Below are 21729 nucleotides of genomic sequence, written 5' to 3' on the forward strand. Positions count from 1 at the left end.
TATTCCATACGTCATTTATACATCACATAAAATACTAGAGAGCTGATCAGAGAATATATATACGTAAATAAAACTGGAAAACCATATATAAATGAGCAATGACATCAAACAATTTAAGAGTTAGTGATTATAATATAAAAATGATAATTTTAGCCCGTACTCAGGCTAAATAAATTGAATTCAAGTTGGTAAATTTTATTACTTGTTTGTAAACAGAAGATTAATTATTGGTTTATAAATCAAAATGTGTAAAATAAAAAATGATAATACAGCTACTTTTTCTGAAGCAATTGAGAATTACATGGAAAATGCATCTCTATGTTCTGCAGTCGATATCTAACATGATTTTCAAAAAATGAAAAAGAAACTTGATTTTCAAAGTTAAACAAAAAATAAAACATTATCCAATTGTTCATGGTTGGCCCATATTATTAAATGGAATGTGAAAATAGTTTTCTTGTAAGCAAAGCAAAACAACAAAAACTCTAATTCAGAACCTTTATTTAAAACAAACAAGAACTCAATATCTTCTAGAGTAAAATTTATAGACCATTTAGTCACACATGGACAGAAAGTCCCAGCCGTCCAAAGGAAAAAAAAAACCAGATAATGTCAAATTTCAAAAGTTAAGATAAGAACCTCTAATAAAGTGGATGTGTGTCTTTTGCAAGCATATTGTGGGCATTCTTATGGTTTCATACTTGGTTGAAGCCATGCGACTTTGAGTTTATTAAGGGTATATATCTGAATTGCATTAGAAAAAATTATTATATCGGAACTAAATGGTAGCTGGTATAGTCGTGACTTAGTATGTCGGGGGTTTTTGACCAAGTTCAACTTCTGTTGGACACATCTTCTTATTTTTTCAAAGCGGATTGACATAATATTTGCAGATTCCATTAATTAATATATGAGTTTAAATTTGGGATTCGTAAGTCACCAGCAACGAATAAAACTTAGCTAGTAGTCTAGTAGATATCATTCTTACGAAATTGGTCTATGATGAACTAAATAAAATGTGAGACTATATATACAAATCTTTTGAATTTGGGTGTACATTATTTTCATTTTTTTTATAACCAGAATTTTTTAAATCCAAAGCAGCCAGACTAGATATTTCATATTTTTGCAGCTACTGTACCTTTTGTATTTTAGTCAAGTATTGCCATGATTGTTTGTTTATATTTGTTTGGTGACTCTAATCTTTAAAACTCACATCATCAAGATTAAGCAATTTTTAGTACTTATGCTCCGTTTGTTTTGTGCTCGAGATGGAATGAGGTTGTAAAACAACTACATATGATCAATGGAATTCTTAGAGGAACGACGAAAAGTGTTTTTTCTAAATTTTTACAATTAAAAACTACTGATTTTGTAAATTATACTATTTTTTATAAACGTAATCATGTATCACTTTAAGAGATTAATCGTCTTTTTTTGTTATCAAATAATAAAATAATCTACATATAACATGCTTTAGTGTTTCTACATCAAGTTGATTACTCCATAGTGTGGATTTACCGAAATTTTCAGCATGAACATAGTAGAGCAGTTTGTTTTGCCTACCAATTATGTTAAAGATTTGTAAACATTATACATGTTGAACCGTCTATCATATATCATAGATTCATAGTAGATCTAGAAAATGTTTACAGTAGTTAAAAGCATGTGCACAATCATTTGCTAAGAAAAACTACAGAAAAATAGATTATGTAGTTCGTAAAATTATTACGATTAGAAGAAGATTTTTTTGCCCACAAATTCAACATATATGTCCACCTTGTTAGTAATTGATAATAGTGGAAAGTGGCAACTTACACAAAGTTGGTGTTTGATGTCAAGTAGAGAACATGAATCTAAGTACAAGACTGAAACTAAATGACAAACTCTGCAAAACTCTGTTTCTTTATTATAATTTCAAGATAATTTTTCAAGAGTGAGAGACATTGTTTTATCTAGGGATTAAGAGAACAATCTAGACTTAGGTGACTCATCATCACAGCTGTAAAAGTTTAGTCTTCATCCTTATCTTGTAGAACTTCAAATTGGTTATGGAGAAGAGGTTTTGCAGAAGGTACAGTCAACTTTGTCTTGACTTGTGATTGTTGATTTGGTTTGCAAACTGGGCCTTTGTCTTGTTAGATTGTTTTCTGGCCCATTTTGCTTGTCTCTCCTATATTCCCCCTCAAACTTGTGGTGAGTGAAACACTAACACCAAGTTTCACCCTCCAAGTTTGCGACGAAGATCTTCAAACTCTCTTCTTGGTAGCGACTTAGTAAATATGTTAGCCAGTTGATGTTGAGCTGGAACATGGATTGTCTCAATGTGTTATAATGCGACTTGTTCCCTGATGTAGTGGAAGTCAGTGTCGAAATGCTTGGATCGTTTGTGAAGCGCAGGATTGGTACTCAAGTAAACTGTAGAGAGATTATCACACTGCAGTAGAGTGGGAAATTGTTGTGAGATCTTCAAGTCTCGAAGGAGAAACGAGAGCCAAGTGATTTCATGAGCAGTAGCAGTCAAAGCTCTATATTCCGCCTTGGTTGATGAATTTGAGACCGTTTCTTGCCTTCTAGCCGACCAGCTAATCAGATTGGGACCAAGAAGAACACAGAAACCAGTGGTAGATCGTCTAGTCTTCTTACATCCGGCGTGATCGCTGTCACAGTAAGCCGACAAAGATAGATTAGAGCTTTTCCGTAGATACAACCCCATATGCAGAGTGCCTTTGATGTATCGAAGGATGCGTTTGAGCAGACCAAAGTCAGAGACAGTTGGTTCGTGCATCCTCTAACACACAAAGTTCACGGCAAATTGGATGTCTGGCCTAGTGATTGTGAGGTATTGGAGCTTTCCTGCAAGACTTCTGAAGTATGTTGGTTCGGAGAAGGGTTCAGAGTTTAGTTTGTCCAGGTTTTGCAGGAGTGGAGTAGGCATAGGATTGCAATTCGACATAGCAGCTTGATGAAGTATGTCTGACGCATAGGCTGTCTGATGAAGAAAGAATCCTGATGAACATTTCTGAATCTCAATCCCAAGAAAGTAACTTGGAGCTCCAAGGTCTTTCATAGAGAACTGCTTGTTCAGAGATATGAGCAGAGCTTGCAAGAGTTCTTGATCATTCCCTGTAGCATGTCATCAACATAGATTAGTAATACCAGTGACTTACCATTTTTGTGGTAAGTGAATAAAGAAGGATCAGATTTGCTGCAGGTGAACCCGAACTCGATCAAGTACTTGCTAAATGTGTCAAACCATGCTCTGGGGGCTTGCTTAAGTCCATAAAGAACTTTAGTCAGGCGGCACACATGAGATGGTCTCTTCTCGTCAACAAATCCAGGAGGCTGCAGCATAAAAACAGGTTCTTGCAACTCTCCATGAAGAAACGCATTAGAGACGTCAAGCTGTTTTATTGTCCAATCCTTCGTAATTGCAACATCAAGAACCATTCGAATGGTTGCAGTTCTTACCACTGGGCTAAATGTTTCAAGATAATCTAATCCCTCCTCTTGATCAAAGCCTGTTGCCATAAGCCTGGCTTTGAGCTTGTCTACAGAACCATCTGGCTTCATCTTGGTTTTAAAAACCCATTTGCAGCCTAAGATGTTCATATCTTCTGTTGGTTCGACCAGATTCCATGTATGTAACATGTGAATTGTTGTTATCTCATCGTGAGCAGCATCATTCCAGCCAGGATGTTCTAAAGCTTCTTTTATATTCTTTGGTTCTGCAGGTGCGAATCTTGAGGTGAGGAGAACATACCTAGTGTTAGGTTTATGAATCCCTGCCTTTGCTCTAGTGGTCATGGGATGAGTGTTGTCAACTTGTGGTTCGTCTTGTTGTTCTTCATACACCACTTCTTCTTCTGCAGTGGAGATGTCAGTTTCGTCACTTGAAGAGTTGTTGTTCTCATCGAGAGCATGATTGTCATCATGTTCATGACTTTCTGCAGGAACAGCTACAGGATTTTTTTCTGGAGGCGTTGCAGGTTTCTGCAGTGGTAATATTGAGATTGGTGACGAGACTGACTGCTCTGTATTGGAGCTGGACATTGTAGAGGAGGCTTGCCAAGCTTGAAGAAGAGGAGTAGTGTAAGTAGGGATCAATGTCTTATACTGTTGGGTGAATGGGAAGCTTGTCTCGTCAAAAACCACATGCCTCGAGATATAAACCTTTCCTGTTGGTGGATAAAGGCACCTGTATCCTTTATATTGAGTATGATATCCCAAAAAAATGCATTGTAGCGACCTAGGATCAAACTTGTGAGTCGCCATTGGTCGAAGGCAGGGATAACAGGCTGAACCAAACACTCTCAGCATAAAATAGTTTGGTTTCTGTTTGAATAGAAGTTCATAAGGACTGCAGTTGTCGAGACTTGCAGAAGGAAGAAGGTTAGTGATGAAGCTTGCTGTGAAAAAGGCTTCAACCCAATGATGCAGTGGAGTGTGACTGAGAAACAGCATTGACAGACCGAGCTCCACAAGATGTCGATGTTTTCGTTCTGCAACTCCATTTTGCTGAGGGGTGTAGGGACAAGATATGCGATGACTGATCCCTTGTTCTGACAAATGTTGTTTTAAATAATTGCTTGTAAACTCTCCACCTCCATCACGAAAGACTTTTATCTTTGTCTTGAATTGATTCTCAACCATTTTCTGAAAAACTTTGAAGATAGCAAAAAATTCTAACTTTGCTTTCATTGGATAGAACCAAGTGAACCTTGAGAAATCATCCACAAAGACAGCATAGTATTTAAATCCTTGATTAGATACAACTGGTGATGGTCCCCATAGGTCACAATGTATTCGATCTAGAGGACATAAAACTCGAGAATCTGAAGAAAAAAACTGAAGTCTACTACTCTTCCCCATCTGGCAAGGCTCACAAATGGAGGTGGTGCTGCTCTTATTGATGATGATCTCCTTGCTGGTCTTGAGTTGTTGAAGAATCTGTGAATTTGAGTGTCCAAGTCTGTGGTGCCAACTCTCCTCTGAAGTTGCACATTGACGGTTAGAGAAGAGGGCTACAAACTCACGATTCCCCAACACATAGAGTCCACTACTTCGAGGACCCTTTGCCACCACCCTCTGAGTGGGTATATCAACAATACATACTTTGTTAGAGTCAAACCAAACCCCACAAGGAAGATCATCACATAATTTTGAAATAGAGATAAGTGATTTTTGCATATCAGGACACACCAAAACATCTTTTAATGAAACATTACCTCCAGTCGAAGCAATGGTGGTGGATCCTACGTGAGTGATGGGCAAATAGGCACCGTCTCCAACAAGGATAGTGTCATTCCCTGTGTATGTTGTTGCAGTCTATAGATTTCCAGTGGAAGGAGTAACATGAGCCGTAGCACCGGAATCTGTGACCCAATCATTGCCATCAGAAACTTGCAGAGACGAGAAAACTTGAGCAACATCAGGACGTTGATAATTGTGATCAAACCGGTTGTAACAATCAGACGCCATATGACCAACACGTCCACAAATCTGACAGATTGGTCGCTTTCCACTCACTTGAGGACTGGACTAGTGTTGAGAGAAACCTCTGCCTCTTGAAGAATAGCCACCACGTCCTCTGTTTTGACCAGACCTTCCTCTGCCTCGATATCCCCCTCTAGATTGATTGCCATATCCTGACTGCTGAGCTTGAAAAGCTAAGTGTGGAGTGACTGAGTCAGGAGCACTGTAGGATCTGAGCTTTGTGTCAAAGCTTTCGACTTCAAACACGACATCACCAAATCTGGGAGGGTTGAGTTTACACAGAGAGCTTTGAATCACAGTCGTGATTGGGTCATAATCACGACCTAACCCATTCAATAACCCAAAGATCTTAAGGGACTCGTCAATGGGTTTTCCAATAGAGCTAAGAGCATCACAGATGGCAATAAATTCACGACAATAAGCAGCAAAGGCCATAACTTTTTTCTCTAGAACCCACAAGCTACGACGAAGAGCAAACTCCCTAGCTATGCTACTCTTATTGAAGTTTTCAGCTAAAGAGAGCCAGATATCTCTAGAGGTGGTGAGATTATGAACGTACCCGAGTACCTCCTCTGACAAGGTTCCAAACAGCCAAGAACGAATGAGTTGATCTGTGCAGAACCAGGAGTCATACTGCGGATTTGGGACCTCTGTGGCAGTGTTGCCGGTCGTTGACGTGATGGTACGCGGCGGAGCTGTGATGGCACCATTAACGAACCCGATGAGCTTTTGGCATGACAAAAGAGACTCAAATTGAGTTTTCCAAAGAAGATAGTTGGTGTTGTTCAACTTGATAGTGACAGTGCTGGTAACATGAATGTTATCAGGGAAATGATATACAGTCGCCATTAAAGCACCTGTGAAGGTTTTACAATGGCTCTGATACCATGAAACTAAACGACAAACTCTGCAAAACTCTGTTTCTTTATTATAATTTCAAGATAATTTTACAAGAGTGAGATACATTGTTTTATATAGGGATTAAGAGAACAATCTAGAGTTAGGTGACTCATCATAACAGCTGTAAAAGCTTAGTCTTCATCCTTATCTTGTAGAACTTCAAAATGGTTATGGAGAAGAAGTTTTGCAGAAGGTACAGTCAACTTTATCTTGACTTGTAATTGTTGACTTGGTTTGCAAACTGGGCCTTCTTGTTGGATTGTTTTCTGGCCCATTTTGCTTGTCTCTCCTATAAAGACCATAGATTCTTTTACATTTTTTTAGGGGGCAAATACTTCTTTTCTTCCATTTAAACGAAGATTCTGGCTAAAAGAGTATAATTATTTGCTGTTTATGTAGACAAAAGCAAAACACTATTAATTTTCTACTTTTCGTTTATATAATCAGACTAAAACTAAAAGCCCAACAAAATCATTGCAAACAAAAGTACAGTACACATCTTATGGTATTGTGTCCAACACTATTCAAACGCAAGATTTTGAAAATGCTACTGTTTCTAAATCTGTCTTCTTAGGCCCTGATTGGTAACCTACTTTTAAGATTTTAAAATTTTTTTAAAGCCATGATAGTCATTTTTTTGCCAATCAGGCTTTTTGACTTTTAATTTTTTTAAAGTTTTGAAAGTCACTATTTTTTTTTTCTCTTCCTTGTTTTCCTTTTTTTTAAAGAGTTAAATTCATGCTTTAAAACAAAATAACTTTTAAAGCATTCTTTTTTTTTTCACCTTTTTATATTTAAAACATTTTCAAAAGTATATTTAAATATTTTACATATTTTATTTTTATAAATTAATTATTCTCATTTTTTCTCTATCTTTTAAGACTCATTTCAATAATAAATTTTCTTTTTTCATCATTATCACTAATAATACTATAATAGAGTTTATGAAATTCATCATTAATAATAGAATAACATTCAAACAATGCATTGATACATGGAAGGTGTCCGTGATGAGATTACATGGAAGCATCTATAATAGTTTTTTTTTTGCATTATTTAAAATTTAATAAGTTAATAAATTGATGTCTACAACTTCAATTATTTATTTCTTATTCTTATAGTTGTTTGTTTTTAATTAGTTTTCAAACAATATTTCATATTTGATTGATTTATATTTTTTAAAATTTTAATTTATCATTAATAAAATTTATTTTGTCATTAAAATATTATATAAATTAATTTATGACATAATATATATTTATTATTAATACTTATAGTAATAATAAAAATAACAGCTACAGCTTTAAAAGTTGTTGGTAAACAATCATATTTTAATAGTTAAAGTTTTTACAGTCAAAGCATCTACAGCTAAAATTTTAAAGTCAAAGTCTTTACAACCAAAAGTAACAGCCGTTACCAATCAGGGCCTTAGGCTTTTTTTATACATTTCATGTCTAATAAAACACCACCAAAACTTTATAACCAAATGATACTTAAAACATTGCAAATATTAAATATAAGTAACATGAACCAGTTTTGGCTTTTCAGCGTGATCATACGTGAAAATTATAAAATCTAACAAAAGATCTAGTATGCCTTTTATCTATATTATTTTAAAGAAAGCATTGTTTTGAGTTATTGAATAGAAGTTTGTATGATATTATTAAAGAAACAAATTTTTTGGTAGTAAAAGTTTTTGTCTTTCCCAGTCAGCATTTGTTTCTGGTCGTCTAATTACGGATAATATCCTGATTGCCCAGAAAATGTTTCATGGACTGAAGACTAATCGATGTTGTAAGTCAGACTTTATGGCTTTTAAAACAGATATGAGCAAGGCGTATGACCGGATTGAATGGGATTTCTTGCAGGCTGTCCTGGTAAAACTGGGATTTGACCAGCGATGGATATCGTGGATTATGTGGTGTGTTTCGTCGGTGTCGTATAAAGTTCTTCTGAATGGTCAGCCTAGGGGTTCTATTTCTCCACAGCGGGATTACGTCAAGGGGATCCTTTGTCGCTGTATCTGTTTATTCTTTGTACATAGGTATTGATAGCAAATATCAAAAAGGCTGAACGAGAGGAAAAGCTAACGGGCATCACAATTGCTCGTGATAGTCCCACTATCTCACACTTGTTATTTGCGGACGACAGCCTGTTCTTCTGTAAGGCGGACGGGCTGAATGTCAAACGGTGATGAACATCATAGGTAATTATGGGAAAGCTTATGGGCAAGAGGTTAATCTGGATAATCTTCTATCATGTTCGGTAAAAAAGTTACACCCGAGATAAGAACTCAGGTTAAATCTGTTATGGGCATCTCAAAGGAAGGGGGAATGGGCTCTTATTTGGGTATCCCTGAAGATTTGCAGGGTTCGAAGACTAAAGTTTTTAGTTATGTGAAGGACCGGTTGGATGACCGCGTGAATGGTTGGTCTGCTAAGTCTTTATCTAAAGGGGGCAAGGAAGTTATGATTAAGTCGGTGGCACTGGCACTGCCTTCCCATGTTATGTCCTGTTATAAACTGCCGCAGGAACTGACGCCTAAATTAACGAGTGTTATTTCCACCTTTTGGTGGAAGTCCAATGATAGAGCTCGTGGAGATAAGAACTCAGGTTAAATATGTTATGGGCATCTCGAAGGAAGGGGGGATGGGCTCTTATTTGGGTATCCCTGAAGATTTGTAGGGTTCAAAGACTAAAGTTTTTAATTATGTGAAGGACCGGTTGGATGACCGCGTGAATGGTTGGTCTGCTAAGTCTTTATCTAAAGGGGGCAAGGAAGTTATGATTAAGTTGGTGGCACTGGCACTGCCTTCCCATGTTATGTCCTGTTATAAACTGCCGCAGGAACTGACGTCTAAATTAACGAGTGTTATTTCCACCTTTTGGTGGAAGTCCAATGATAGAGCTCGTGGATTGCACTGGATTGCTTGGGATAAGTTATGTAAAGATAAGTGTGAAGGGGGTCTCGGTTTCAGAGCCCTTGAACATTTTAATGATGCCATGCTAGCTAAACAGTTTTGGCGCTTGATCCATTACCCAAACTCTTTGATGGCCTGGGTAGTGCAGGGTCGTTATTTTAGGAACAAACATCCTCTTGAGGCCACAAAACCTAATAATCCTTCTTTTGCTTGGCGGAGTATTTTTTCTACCCAGGAGTTGGTAAGACAAGGCACAAGGTGGGCAGTGGGTTCTGGTTGCTCCATTTCAGTTTGGCGGGATCCCTGGTTACCGGATGCTCGGCCTAGACCAGCTAATGGTCGGGGACGGTTTTGGCTACCAAGTTTAATGGTTAATCATTTAATTAATCCTCTCACAAAGAACTGGCATTTACCCACCTTAGAGGAATTCTTTGATCCGGTGGATATTCCGATTATTCGGAGTATATCGGTTAGCAAATACTACAGACCGGATCGGTTGATATGGCACTTCACCAAGTCCGGGAAGTATTCGGTGAAATCCGGTTATAGGTTGGCCCGGGATTTAACTACTGCAACGGATTACGGGCCGTCGTGTACGGCTCTTCGGGCGCAATCCTGGAAACTAGAGGTTTCCCTAAAGGTTAAACATTTTCTCTGGCAGGTTGCATCTGGGTCATTACCAGTAATGGAACGGCTAGTGCATAGAGGGGTCCGTTGTGACATTCTATGCAAACGATGTGATTCTGCGGCGGAGTCTATAAATCATGCACTTTTTGAGTGTCCCCGGTCGCGCAGGGTTTGGGATTTGTCTCCAGTCTCGGTTGATCCTGAAGGATTTTCATATGCCTCTATTTATGCAAACTTGGATTTTATTTTTTGGCGGGCATCGTCCCAATCGGGAGTCTCTGATTTATCAAAATGCCTTCCCTGGATCCTTTGGTCAGTTTGGAAAGATAGGAATAGAAAAGTTTTTCAGGGTACAGAGGGCGAACCAAGGGATATCTTAGATCAGGCAACTAATGACAGGCTTTTGTGGGAGGGGGCCAATTCATTCTCGGGAGGTTATATACATCCTCCGTCTCTTCCAGAGGCGAGGGGGCCCTTTCCACGGTGTCAGGTTGATGGTTCTTGGAAAGGATCGGATCCTCTTTAAGGTTTGGCTTGGTGGCTTTGTAATGACGAAGAGTTGACAATTTTACTGGAGGCACGAAGCTTTTCCGGATCAGATCGGTTCGGATTCATTCGGATTTGAATCGGTTTTCAGTTTTTATATTTAAATCCGAACTTAAACCAAATCCTTTATATATATTGTTTGGAAAGTAAAATTATAAAGTTTGAGTAGCTCAGATGGCAAGAGCGTGTACCTTTTAACGTCAATGTCTCTGGTTCGAATCCTCCTTATGTTGATTTAAGTTTAAGTTTTTAAAACGGACCCATTTATAGTTGAATCCTCCTTATGTTGATTTAAGTTTAATTTTTTAAAACGGACCCTTTTATAGTTAACGGGCTTCTAATAGGCCCGATTGTAAAATAAATGCATAAGCCCATGTATAGAAATTAACAGTATAGATTCGGTTTAGCGGATAACCGATCGGATCTCGGTTTGGATCGGTTTAAATCCGAAAAACGAATCACAATTGAAATAAAATCCGATCGGTTTTTACAAAGAATCTGAAACCGATCCGAACAGGTTTTTTTTGGATCGGTTCAGATCGGTTTAATCGGTTTTGGATTATATGCCCAGGGCTATGAAATACTAAGATATATTAAAGATGGTGAATGGTATTCCTCGTTATTTCAAAGTCATTAAGCCAACCCTAAAAAAAAAAGAATACAACTCATCCTTACCAAATAAAGGTTTGGGAGAAGACAAGAATCAATCTAATTCATTCGATTACTTGCAAAAATTATTTTTGCTTTAAAATTTTTGTAGATATAAAACCATGCAAGAGTAAATGAAGGCGTTATTTTCAGTCAATTATGTTCAGATTTGATTTCTTGTAATTGGTTGTAGTTAGTATTAAATTTTTAAAAATTATAACTCTGTCGGTTGTCCATGACAGATGTGTGTGGATGCGTAATATAGGTCGCTGAAATTAATGAAGGAGTAAGTGCCGTTCCTTAAAATGGACGGACAAACCTTTGCGATAGTGTTGTTATCAAACTACATCTCTGAGTGACCATGGAATGCAACTATATCTCCGATCTACATCCGGGACGGAAAAATTGGGTCATACAAGCTAAGGTTTTAAGTATTTGGGTTCTTTGTGAGTTTTTCACCAAAAGGGTGTTGCTTCTCGCAGATGAAAAGGTAAGATCAATACTTAATTTTAAAGTTCATTTCCATTTTTAAAGAAATTTCCTATAAACTAGGTGTTTGATTTAAGTTTTGGTTGTAAAATTTATTTTTTTAAGGGTGACACAATCGAAGCCACAATTGTGTTTACTGAGTTTGAATATGAAATACCAAGATTTATTAAAGACGGTGAATGGTATTCCTTAAGTGATTTCAAAGTCATCAAGCCAACCCTAAAAGAAAGAAACACAACTCATCCTTACCAAATAAAGGTTTGGGAGAAAACAAAAATGAATCTAATTCAGCCGATTACTTGCAAAAATTATTTTCGCTTTGAAGATTTTGCAGATATAAATCATGCAAGAGTAAATGAAGGTGTTACTTTCGGTCAGTTATGTTCAGATTTGATTTCTTCTAATTGTTAGTAGTTAGTAGTAAATCTTTTTAAAATTTTACTCTGTCGGTTATCAATGACAGATGTGTGTGGATGTATAATAGATGTCTCTGAAATGAATGAAGGAGTAAGTGTCGTTCCTCAAAATGGGCGGACCAACCTTTGCGATGGTGTTGTTATCAAACTTTTAAATGGGAGGTAAGTCATCATATTTATATGAACCATTAGAGAACTGTTGTTATCGTTGGACAAATACTAATGATATAATATAAATGTAGGAATGAAACTCTAAAATGTCATGCAATGGGAAATTATGCTTCATAATTCATGAGAATGTGGAAATCAAAAAATTACCATCTCACATTTAAATCTAAGCCAGTGTTTAGTGTCTTTCGTTTCTGGAAAATTTCTGAATTGGAAGGTATTTAAAAAAATGTAATTCATTATTTTCTTATACAATTTCTTTTATATTAAAACAAATGCAAACCTTAATCTTAAATATATTTAACATTGCTAGGTACACCATGTATTGTCAATACTTATGGCTCATCAAGGATCTATATTAATCCAGAGTTTGCAGGACTCAAAAATCATAAAGCAATGTAAGTTATCATGGTACTATTTGCTTACTTCCAAATTTATTCATACGTTAAATACACACTAAACTAAATTCAAAAAAATGCAGCTCTGAATTTGCTGGGAGGTATCATGTACGCCAACAATTGAAACATCAAGACGATTCTTCAAGTTCTAAATCGATTGGCTAGCAAGTTTTTAGGGTGTATGTTTTAAATGAAACTAAGGTTCCTAATATCTACTATTAAAGTTCTACGTAATGTGACTTTTGTATGACAACTAATTACTTCTCCATGCTCTCTATCACTTGTTTTACTAAATTATGTTTTGGCTACTTAGTAATATGGTAATATAATAGCTACAAACCTAAAAAATAGTTAGGACAATCAAATCATATCGTAGGAAGTACCATATAACCAAAACTAAATATTAGTAAACAACTCAGATATAGAAAAAAATACATTGAGGCAGATTAACACTTTCATATAATCATGAAAGGTTAGAAGAACCAAATTTCTTATAATCATATCAGGTTAGACCGTACATTTAGTCAGTTTAACAGCAACAATTATTCTCTATTAATATATAAACTTAACCAAAAAATTATTCCACACATTATTTTTAAAACATTTAGAAACAATGGTGGTTTAAATATGGCCAGAAATACAACAACATCATGACCATTCATTTAAACCCTCTATCCTAATGGCCCAACAAATATAATTACAAACTTAAAGTATATACAATACCAGATTAGAATCTGCCTGATGTGCGGGTTTAGAGTTTTTAAAATAAAATAAAATTTAACAAAGAATATACAATAAATATATTTAGTAAGTAAAAACTATCTATAAAAATAAATTGATACATGGAGTTGTCCAATGTGATATTTTGTGTAAATGGTGCGACTCTGCGGTTGAGACTATTAATCATGTTTTCTTTGAATGCCCTCGCTCGTGTGAAGTTTGAGATTTATCTCCGACTCTGGTCTCGTCAGAGGGTTTTCCATATGAGTCGGTGTACTCGAATTTGGATTTTGTTTTCTGGAGGGATGCCTCTCAACAGGATGATCCTGATCAACGTCTTCAATTACCATGGAATTTATGGGCAATCTAGAAGGATATAAATAAAAAAGTTTTTCAAAGTTTAGAGATCGAGGTGAATGATATAATTGCTCAGTCTTTGGGCGATAAGTTAGCCTCGAGAGGCGCTCTCTTTTGAGGCAGTCATGCGAGCTCCATCTCTATCTTCGGATGTCCAGGTTTCTTCACCTGGTTGTCAGATTACATTCTATATCTCTTGGATACTACGTGCGTCAAATACAAAGGCAGATTACATCTAAGACGGAGCCCCTCCCCTACATTCGGGGTTAGAAGCATTGTTGTCGGTCATGGAGCGGATACGTGCTGCAAGGATTGCTTGTCAACATTTCGAGACTGATTGTGCTGAGTTACTCACTATTGTGCAGTCCCTGAAGATTGACCGTCCTTCTCCAACCTGCTCGATAAGTTTTAACTCGCTGGAGTCCTTTCCACTATTCTAAATCTCTTGGATCTTGCGTGCGTCAAATACAAAGGCAGATTGTCTTGCATGTGCTTCTTGTTCTCTTATCTCTGAAGTTTCTTTTGTAAACCCCTTCCCTCCAGCTTGGACAACTAACCGAGGAATTTCTTTTTAATTTATTGTTTGGTGAAAAAAAAAAGTAAATAGAAATACTTTTAGTTAAAGAAAATAGTTGTAAATGAGTTCAAAGTTGTTAAAATAAAATTAAATTTAACAAAAAATATATATTTAATTCTTTTCATAAGTAAAAACTATGTATAAAAGTAAAGAGATAAACTTTTAGTTATAGAAAATAGTTATTTTTTTTCTGCTATAATACACTACTGTATTTGTATACACAAATATATTTTACTGTTAAAATATACTCTTTAGTCTTTACTACTACCAACAAATTATCTTTATGAATACATTAATAACCTATTATATGTCTCTTCACTTTAATATTTTTGTAATTAAAAAATGCATAAATTACATACATTAATATTACATACTCCGATCTTATATATTACAATAGCAGTCTTTTTGAATAAATTATTTGATTGGTATAAACAAATTTGAGACTATTTTTTTTTTTTTTTTACTTCAACCATCTTTTTCTTTATATAAATGTGAGTATTTACATTTTTTTAGAAACAGTAATTAATTGTATATTTTCAAAATCATTTTTATCTTATATAAAAAGTACTCCTTTTTTCTTGTAAAATTAGCAACTTAAAATTAAAATAAATAAACTATATTATAATTTCGAAATTTATGATATATATAGATATATATATATATATATATATATATAATTTCCTTGTAATGATCTTTTTTAAATTCTAAAGCTGTTTAAATTTTATAATTTTCTTATAACTGCCTTTTAATATTTTTAAAACTGTTAATAGTTTTGTTTTACATTTGGAACTTTACAAAGGTTTTTTTTTCTTAAAATTTTTAAAGTAAAATTAGGTTTTCTTTTATTTATTTTACTTTTATATAAAACTTTTTTATGCTAGGTTTTGAATTTTTACATTTTTTATTTTTTAAAATGTTAATAAATTTATAATTGACATGTGTCAACATCTGAATGATACAATTGACACGTGTCATGATCTTGTTAATGAGTAACTTTGACATCAAACTTTATATAATAAGATTCTCATAGATAATATATGCACCACATTACAAACTACAAACATTAATTACTTCTTCTAAATTTAATTGACAATATTTTTTCTACTATTCTTTAAAAACTTCAAATACAACCTTTCCAAAACCCCTAAAACTGATTTACAATTAAAATCAATTTAACTTTATTTACAATTTTTAAATAAATTATTACCCCATCAAAGCAACAACAAAAATTAAAAAATCACAAAAATGAAATTTAGCTTTGGAAAACAACCCCACACATATGTGTAGGTCCGACTCTAGTCATACTCTCAATTTTGAAACTTTTTTGCCAAAATTAACTATTATTCTTAATAGTATAAAGGTGAAAAATATTTGTGTTTAATTAAAAGTATTATATTAAATACAAACAATAATATATGAAAGTAGTATTTTAATAGGGATAAATAATTTAAAATATTTACCAAGAGAACATTTATAACAAAGTACAACTAATGTTAGAGTTATCTTTTGTCGTCTACTGTTTTAATCTATGTTTAATCAGTCTAACTTTTATGTGAAACTAGCGTTACTTTTTGACGCATAGATTCAAATATATATGAAATCAACTTAAAATATATGTAAGATAAGTGTTACTTTTTATTGGGTAATATTTCAATCTACGTGTAATTAGTAAAAAAATTCATGTAAAACTAGTATTATTTTTTGTAACGCCTAAACCGGGGATATACGTTACACTTTTTAGACTGTAGTATATCAAACTTTTTTGTTGGGTAGTACTTCAAATCTAGTCAGTCAAAGATTTCTACAAAATTAGTAATTACTTTTTGACACGTAATATATTAAATTAATACGGATTTGACTATATATTTATGTGAAATTAGCTTCTTTTTTTTGTCTTGTAATATATTACATATATGTATAGTCAAATAAAAATTAATGCAATATTACTTTTTTGTTAAAAAAAAATATCAATAATTAGAAAACTATCATCAATATAAAGTAGATACAGAAAAACCTAATAAAGATTTTATCTTCTTATAAATACTAGCAAAACTAGTAGTATTATAGAATAAGAAACCAAAAATACACAAAAGAAAGAAAACAAAAAAAAAAAAAAGGACCAGAGAAGAGGTAACTGAAAAACTGAAGATCCTCTCGATATTTGCGATCTTACGTTACCAAAACAAGACTCTCGTTCTCCACTAATTTACCATTCTGCCACTTCTTCGACTCTGCAAATCAAAAGACTTTGCCTTTTCGCCTTTCTCTCTCTCTCTCTCTCTGACTACAACTTCGTCGTCTCTGGTTTCAGATCACTAACTCCGGAGCGACTCCACCGGACCCGAATTCAGAGAAATTTCGGGTCTTTTGAGAATGTCGGAGACCGAGACCGTCCCAGACGAGTTTCGTTGCAACCGCTCCGATGGTAAGCAATGGAGGTGCAAGAGACGAGCTTTAGAGGGTAAAAAGATGTGCGAGGCTCATCACTCTTCTCAGAGCTTAAAGCGGAGTAAGCAGAAAGCTTCAGAGTCGATGAAGCTCGTTAGATCAAGAAGAGGAGGAGGAGGAGGAGGAGGAGGAGACGAAGCGGCGTGTTCTGAGATCGAGCCGAGCGAACACAGAATTAGGTCTAAGAGATTGGGGAAATCGAAGAGGAAGCGAGTTATGGGTGAAGCAGAGGCTATGGATGAAGCGGTTAAGAAGATGAAGCTGAAGAGAGGGGATTTGCAGCTGGATTTGATTAGGATGGTGCTGAAGAGAGAAGTTGAGAAGAGGAAGAGGTTTCCGAATCAGAAGAAGAAGACGAAGAAGGTGAATAGTAGTAATGGTGGGTTTGGTGAATTTGTTGGTGAAGAGTTAACGAGGGTTCTTCCTAATGGTGTGATGGCGATTTCACCACCTTCTCCGACTACAAGTAATGTGTCTTCTCCTTGTGATTTTAAAGTTGGTGAAGAGCCAATTTCGGTTGCTAAACGAAGGTTTAGGTCTAAGAACATTGAACCTTTGCCTGTTGGCAAAATGCAGGTAACATAAAAGCTTAAAGTTTTATACTTTTTGTGTATTCAATTAGTTTCTTTTTTTACTCTTCTTATTTGGGTTTTGTGTGATTGTGTTTGTTAAGGTGGTTCCTTTCAAGGGGGATTTGGTCAATGGAAAGAAGGAGAAGAAGAAGAGGTGTCATTGGTGTGGAACCAGAGGATTTGGGGATTTGATTAGTTGTTTGAGTTGTGAAAGAGAGTTCTTTTGCATTGATTGTATTGAAAAAAGGTACGCTCTGTTCTTTTTACTGATGGATTGTTCACATTAGAATCTAAGCCTCTATATCTAGTTAAAGAGTTACATGAAGAAGATAGTTATAATTAGGAATCTCCTTAACGATATCAATAGTTTTGTGGACCTAAGACTTCTTGAGGCTTCATTCACCTATGGTAGCTGCTGAATTGCAATGTTTGTTGTTTTATGTGCATTCAGAGTATCTTCTTCTCACTTTTGAGGAGAGCTTGCTTGAATTTGTCATTCTTTCCCCGATAATAAGTGGCGTAAACGTTAGGATGTTACATGAGATACTCTTTCCTGCAATTTCAGCTTCAATAATTTCACTCGAGATTGCTTCTGTAATTTTCATCTACTAATTGGTTAGAAGTAGTCACCATACTGATTTTTGGCTTGGAATAAATCAGGAACAAGGGGTCGAGAGAAGAAGTTGAGGAAAAATGTCCTGTATGCTGTGGATCATGTAGGTGCAAGGTTTGCTCAGTCACTATGTCTGGAGTCACTGAATGTAAGGTCTGAATATCTGATAGTTCCTTAGCTTAAAGATTTTACATGGTTTTTCTCTTTCTTCAGATAATTTCTGACACAAAATTGTGTACTTCTGTAAAATGTTCCAGGATTCTCAGAGTGTCAGGAGTGATATTGACAGGGTTTTGCATCTGCATTATGCGGTGTGCATGCTTCTTCCAGTACTAAAAAAAATCAATGCAGAACACAAAGTAGAGGTGGAGAATGACGCAGAAAAGAAAGGTGTGTAATAGTTTTTGCCAAATACTTTATTTTCTTAAGATAGCTTGTTTGGATAAGGACAGGAACAACCATAATTAGACGCTTTATTCAGATTCTTTCTTTTTTGGATCCTACGGTTCTATTAAGTGAAACTCGCTCATATGTTTGATTCTTTTTTTTTTTCACATTCGTGATAGGGGGAAATCCAGCTGAACCTCAAATACATAGCTCTGAATCAACCTCTGATGATCAACAGCTCTGGTGCTTACTCTGCTACCTTATTCTCTTCTACTGTTAAGTGTTCACATATTGTGTTTTTTTCTTCTTCTGATTACTTCGTTGAATACTTGTCTGAGTAGCAGCAGTGATAACTCTGCTGTTGTGGATTTGAAAAAAAGGTGCACCCGCAGTTCCTCAGTTATTAGGCTAAGTTCTGACCAAGATCAGAGTCAAGGGAGCTTATCTAGAAAGGTTGGGTCAGTTAAATGCTCGAATGGTATAAAATCTCTATCAGATTGTAAGCGGAAAGAATTCAAAGGATGCAGCAATAACCTTTCTTTGAGTCTATTGTCTCTGGAGTTGACAAGCAAGTTAGAAATCAGTGCAGAGGAAGTAGTCAGTTGCTATGAGTTGCCTGAAGTCTTGGATAAATTCTTTGGATGTCCATTTTGTCATGGAATGGAAACGCAATCTAGTAGTAGTGATAGTAACTTGAAAGAAGCATCTAAGAGAAGAGAAGACGGAACTGGTAACTTTTTATACTACCCCACAGTGATGGAATTTCAACAAAACAATCTCGAACACTTTCAGACACACTGGAGTAAAGGCCATCCTGTAGTAGTTCGTAGTGTGTTAAAGGGTGGTTTAAGCCTGAACTGGGATCCAGTAGCCATGTTCTGTTGCTATCTTATGACCATAAACAGCAAAACTGGCAATACTACCGATTGTATGGATTGGTTTGAGGTTAGTCCTTGTGTTCTTTGATGTTACTGGCGCTCTCTTTCTGGATTTTAATACCCTTTAATCTCTTAATTGGTCTATTTCTTATTCAATGACAGGTAGAAATTGGTGTAAAGCAATTTTTTTTGGGGTCTTTGAGAGGAAAGGCTGAGACTAATACTTGTCAAGAAAGGCTGAAGCTGGAGGGATGGCTTTCGTCTTCATTGTTTAAAGAACAGTTTCCAAATCATTATGCTGAAATACTGAATATTTTACCAATTTCACACTACATGGATCCAAAGAGCGGACTACTAAATATCGCAGCCAACCTACCTGACACTGTACAAACACCTGATTTTGGTCCATGCCTCAATATATCATACAGGAGTGGTGAAGAATATGCACTGCCTGATTCTGTGAGGAAGTTAGGTTTCGAAACTTGTGACATGGTAAGTTTTCTTAATCTTTCCATTTGGAAGAGCCATCCCTTATTTCACACTTTCCTAGCTTTACAAATTGAAGATTTATACGGATTGTTAGCTAAAGTAGTAACACTGTGGTCAGTTAAATTTCCTTACACTTTTCTGGTTTAACTTTTCAGATCTACTTATATTTTTCTCAACCTTTGATTTGCTCTGCAGGTTGATATCTTGTTATATGTCACAGAAACACATGTATCGACTAAACAGATTTGTAGGATAAGAAAGCTTATGAAAAATATTGGAAGAGTAAGATCTAAAAACCCAGAGCAGGTGAGGGAGGGTAGATTTGATAAGGGAAAGAAACGAGATAGGTCTGAGGCATATGCTCAGAGAGATGGGTTGGATGGCTATCCCAGTTCTGATTCAGAATCTTCACAACACTGTTTAGGCGCTAAATGCAGAGGCACTAAGTTTGAAGGAGAGGAAAGAGAAAGTTGCAACGACTCTTGTGAAGAAGAAAGCCTAAGCAACTCTTATGGTGCCCGGTGGGATGTATTTCAGAAACAAGATGTTTCTAAACTTCTCGAGTATATTAAGAACCACTCTCTCGAGCTAGAATCCATGGATTCCAGCATAAAAAACGTAAGTTTTAGGTTGATGGTTTGATCGCTTCTACAAAAGATGAGTTATTGTTGTGCCCATCATTAGTAATTGTTATGTATCATTTTGGCAGGTGTGTCATCCATTACTTGAGCAAAGTTACTATCTTGATGAGTACCACAAAGAAAGGCTTAAGGAAGAGTTTGGTAAGTATCATATCCTCATATCTACTAGTTTTATCTGATCATTTCATTATGTCTGTAAGGCATACTCAGTTTCATGGTTCTTATTTTGTTTGCTCAGACGTTGAGCCATGGAGTTTTGATCAATGTGTTGGGGAAGCAGTGATCGTCCCTGCTGGATGTCCATACCAAAATAGAAAGAATAAGGTATTGCTTTTACATCCAACACACTCTTTCCTTCTTTTGTAATAATAAAGTTATTAATCTTTTTAACATAACTTTTGCTAGTCTTGCGTAAATGCGGTCGTGAAGTTTCTGTCACCTGAGCATGTTACTGAATCTATTAAACGAGTGGAGGAGCTCAATCAACTTCCTGAGAGCGTTAAAACGAAAGCAAATAAGATTGAGGTAAGTTCCCTTAGTTTAAATTTTAAAACAAGGTTGACTAAGAAAGGAGTGGTGTGTGTGAAAATAATATTGCCTGCACAATATCCAGGTGAAGAAAATGGCGATTCATAAAGTTAGCGCAGCTGTAAAGGAAATCCGGGAACTCACATCTTCAGATTCAACGGGTGCATCGAGATTATATAACTAGAGCTAGAGGTAGCAATCTTGATTCTTGACCATTGATAATTACCTTATTCATCTGGGAAAGATTAAGCTGTTGAAGGAGTAGTAGAATGTAATGTAACCATATATAGAAATAAACAAACAAGAACAGAGAGATGCAAAAGGGAATTCATTTGCCATTTAGATTGTTGTTGGGTTATAAATAATAAAGTGGAATATATGTTGGTGTTACAAAAGTTTTTCTTTTTTACATATGTTGGCTTGTTTTTCTTTTGGGCTCATTTTGTTCTAAGAACAATCTAACCTTTTGCATCGTCATGGATAATTGGCAAGACTATGTCTGGAGGCTGAACCCTCCAGACTTTAGGATCCTGAAACTGATGTCCTAACTTAGCCAATCTATCAGCGACTCGATTCCCTTCTCTGTAAACATGGCTCAACACGCAGTTGCTGAGCTCAGGCATAACTACATTGATGTAATTCACATGCTTTTTCGTCTCTTCACATCTCAGTCTCCCTCTCTTGGAGATGATATCCATTATGATCTTGGCATCTCCTTCGAGCCATAGATCCGTCCACCCGTTCTCTAGAACAAGCTCGAGGCCTCTTTTGAGGGCTGCGAACTCTGCCATGGTGCTTGTGGCTTCCCCTATGGATTCAGAGTATCCAATAAGGAACTCAGCTTTGTGGTTTCTGAATATCCCTCCAATGCTGGCTTGTCCTTCTCTTCCTCTTGATCCGTCAAAGTTAA

General features: G+C 35.8%; 2 protein-coding genes across 11 annotated transcripts; both read left to right on the forward strand.

Annotated features, from left to right (window-relative positions):
* The first annotated feature begins 11108 nt into the window (after positions 1 to 11108).
* On the forward strand, positions 11109 to 12903 carry LOC104731397 (uncharacterized). 9 transcript variants are annotated; one of them, XM_010450761.3, is made up of 7 exons: positions 11109 to 11174; positions 11381 to 11628; positions 11733 to 12000; positions 12091 to 12205; positions 12286 to 12428; positions 12525 to 12609; positions 12693 to 12903. In XM_010450761.3, exons 2-5 carry the CDS (start codon positions 11500 to 11502, stop codon positions 12329 to 12331), a joined length of 558 nt encoding a protein of 185 aa, XP_010449063.1. In that variant the 5' UTR covers positions 11109 to 11174; positions 11381 to 11499; the 3' UTR covers positions 12332 to 12428; positions 12525 to 12609; positions 12693 to 12903. The 9 variants fall into 9 exon arrangements, with proteins under 9 accessions (XP_010449063.1, XP_087333728.1, XP_087333727.1 ...); XM_087477602.1 differs by having other exon boundaries at positions 12112 to 12205; XM_087477601.1 differs by lacking the exon at positions 12286 to 12428 and having other exon boundaries at positions 12112 to 12205.
* A 3423-nt stretch (positions 12904 to 16326) lies between these two features.
* On the forward strand, positions 16327 to 21214 carry LOC104731398 (lysine-specific demethylase JMJ28). Of its 2 annotated transcripts, none has more exons than XM_087478059.1 (12): positions 16327 to 17287; positions 17385 to 17530; positions 17944 to 18049; positions 18154 to 18286; positions 18463 to 18526; positions 18628 to 19228; positions 19324 to 19653; positions 19846 to 20268; positions 20360 to 20432; positions 20530 to 20615; positions 20697 to 20816; positions 20905 to 21214. In XM_087478059.1, the coding sequence occupies exons 1-12, from the start codon at positions 16637 to 16639 to the stop codon at positions 21001 to 21003; spliced, it is 2832 nt and encodes a 943-aa protein (XP_087334185.1). In that variant the 5' UTR covers positions 16327 to 16636; the 3' UTR covers positions 21004 to 21214. The 2 variants fall into 2 exon arrangements, with proteins under 2 accessions (XP_087334185.1, XP_087334184.1); XM_087478058.1 differs by having other exon boundaries at positions 16329 to 17287; positions 18625 to 19228.
* Positions 21215 to 21729: the final 515 nt, after the last annotated feature.

The sequence above is a fragment of the Camelina sativa genome, chromosome 12 (assembly GCF_030686135.1).
Source record: "Camelina sativa cultivar CO46 ecotype springtype chromosome 12, ASM3068613v1".
Lineage (NCBI taxonomy): Eukaryota > Viridiplantae > Streptophyta > Magnoliopsida > Brassicales > Brassicaceae > Camelina > Camelina sativa.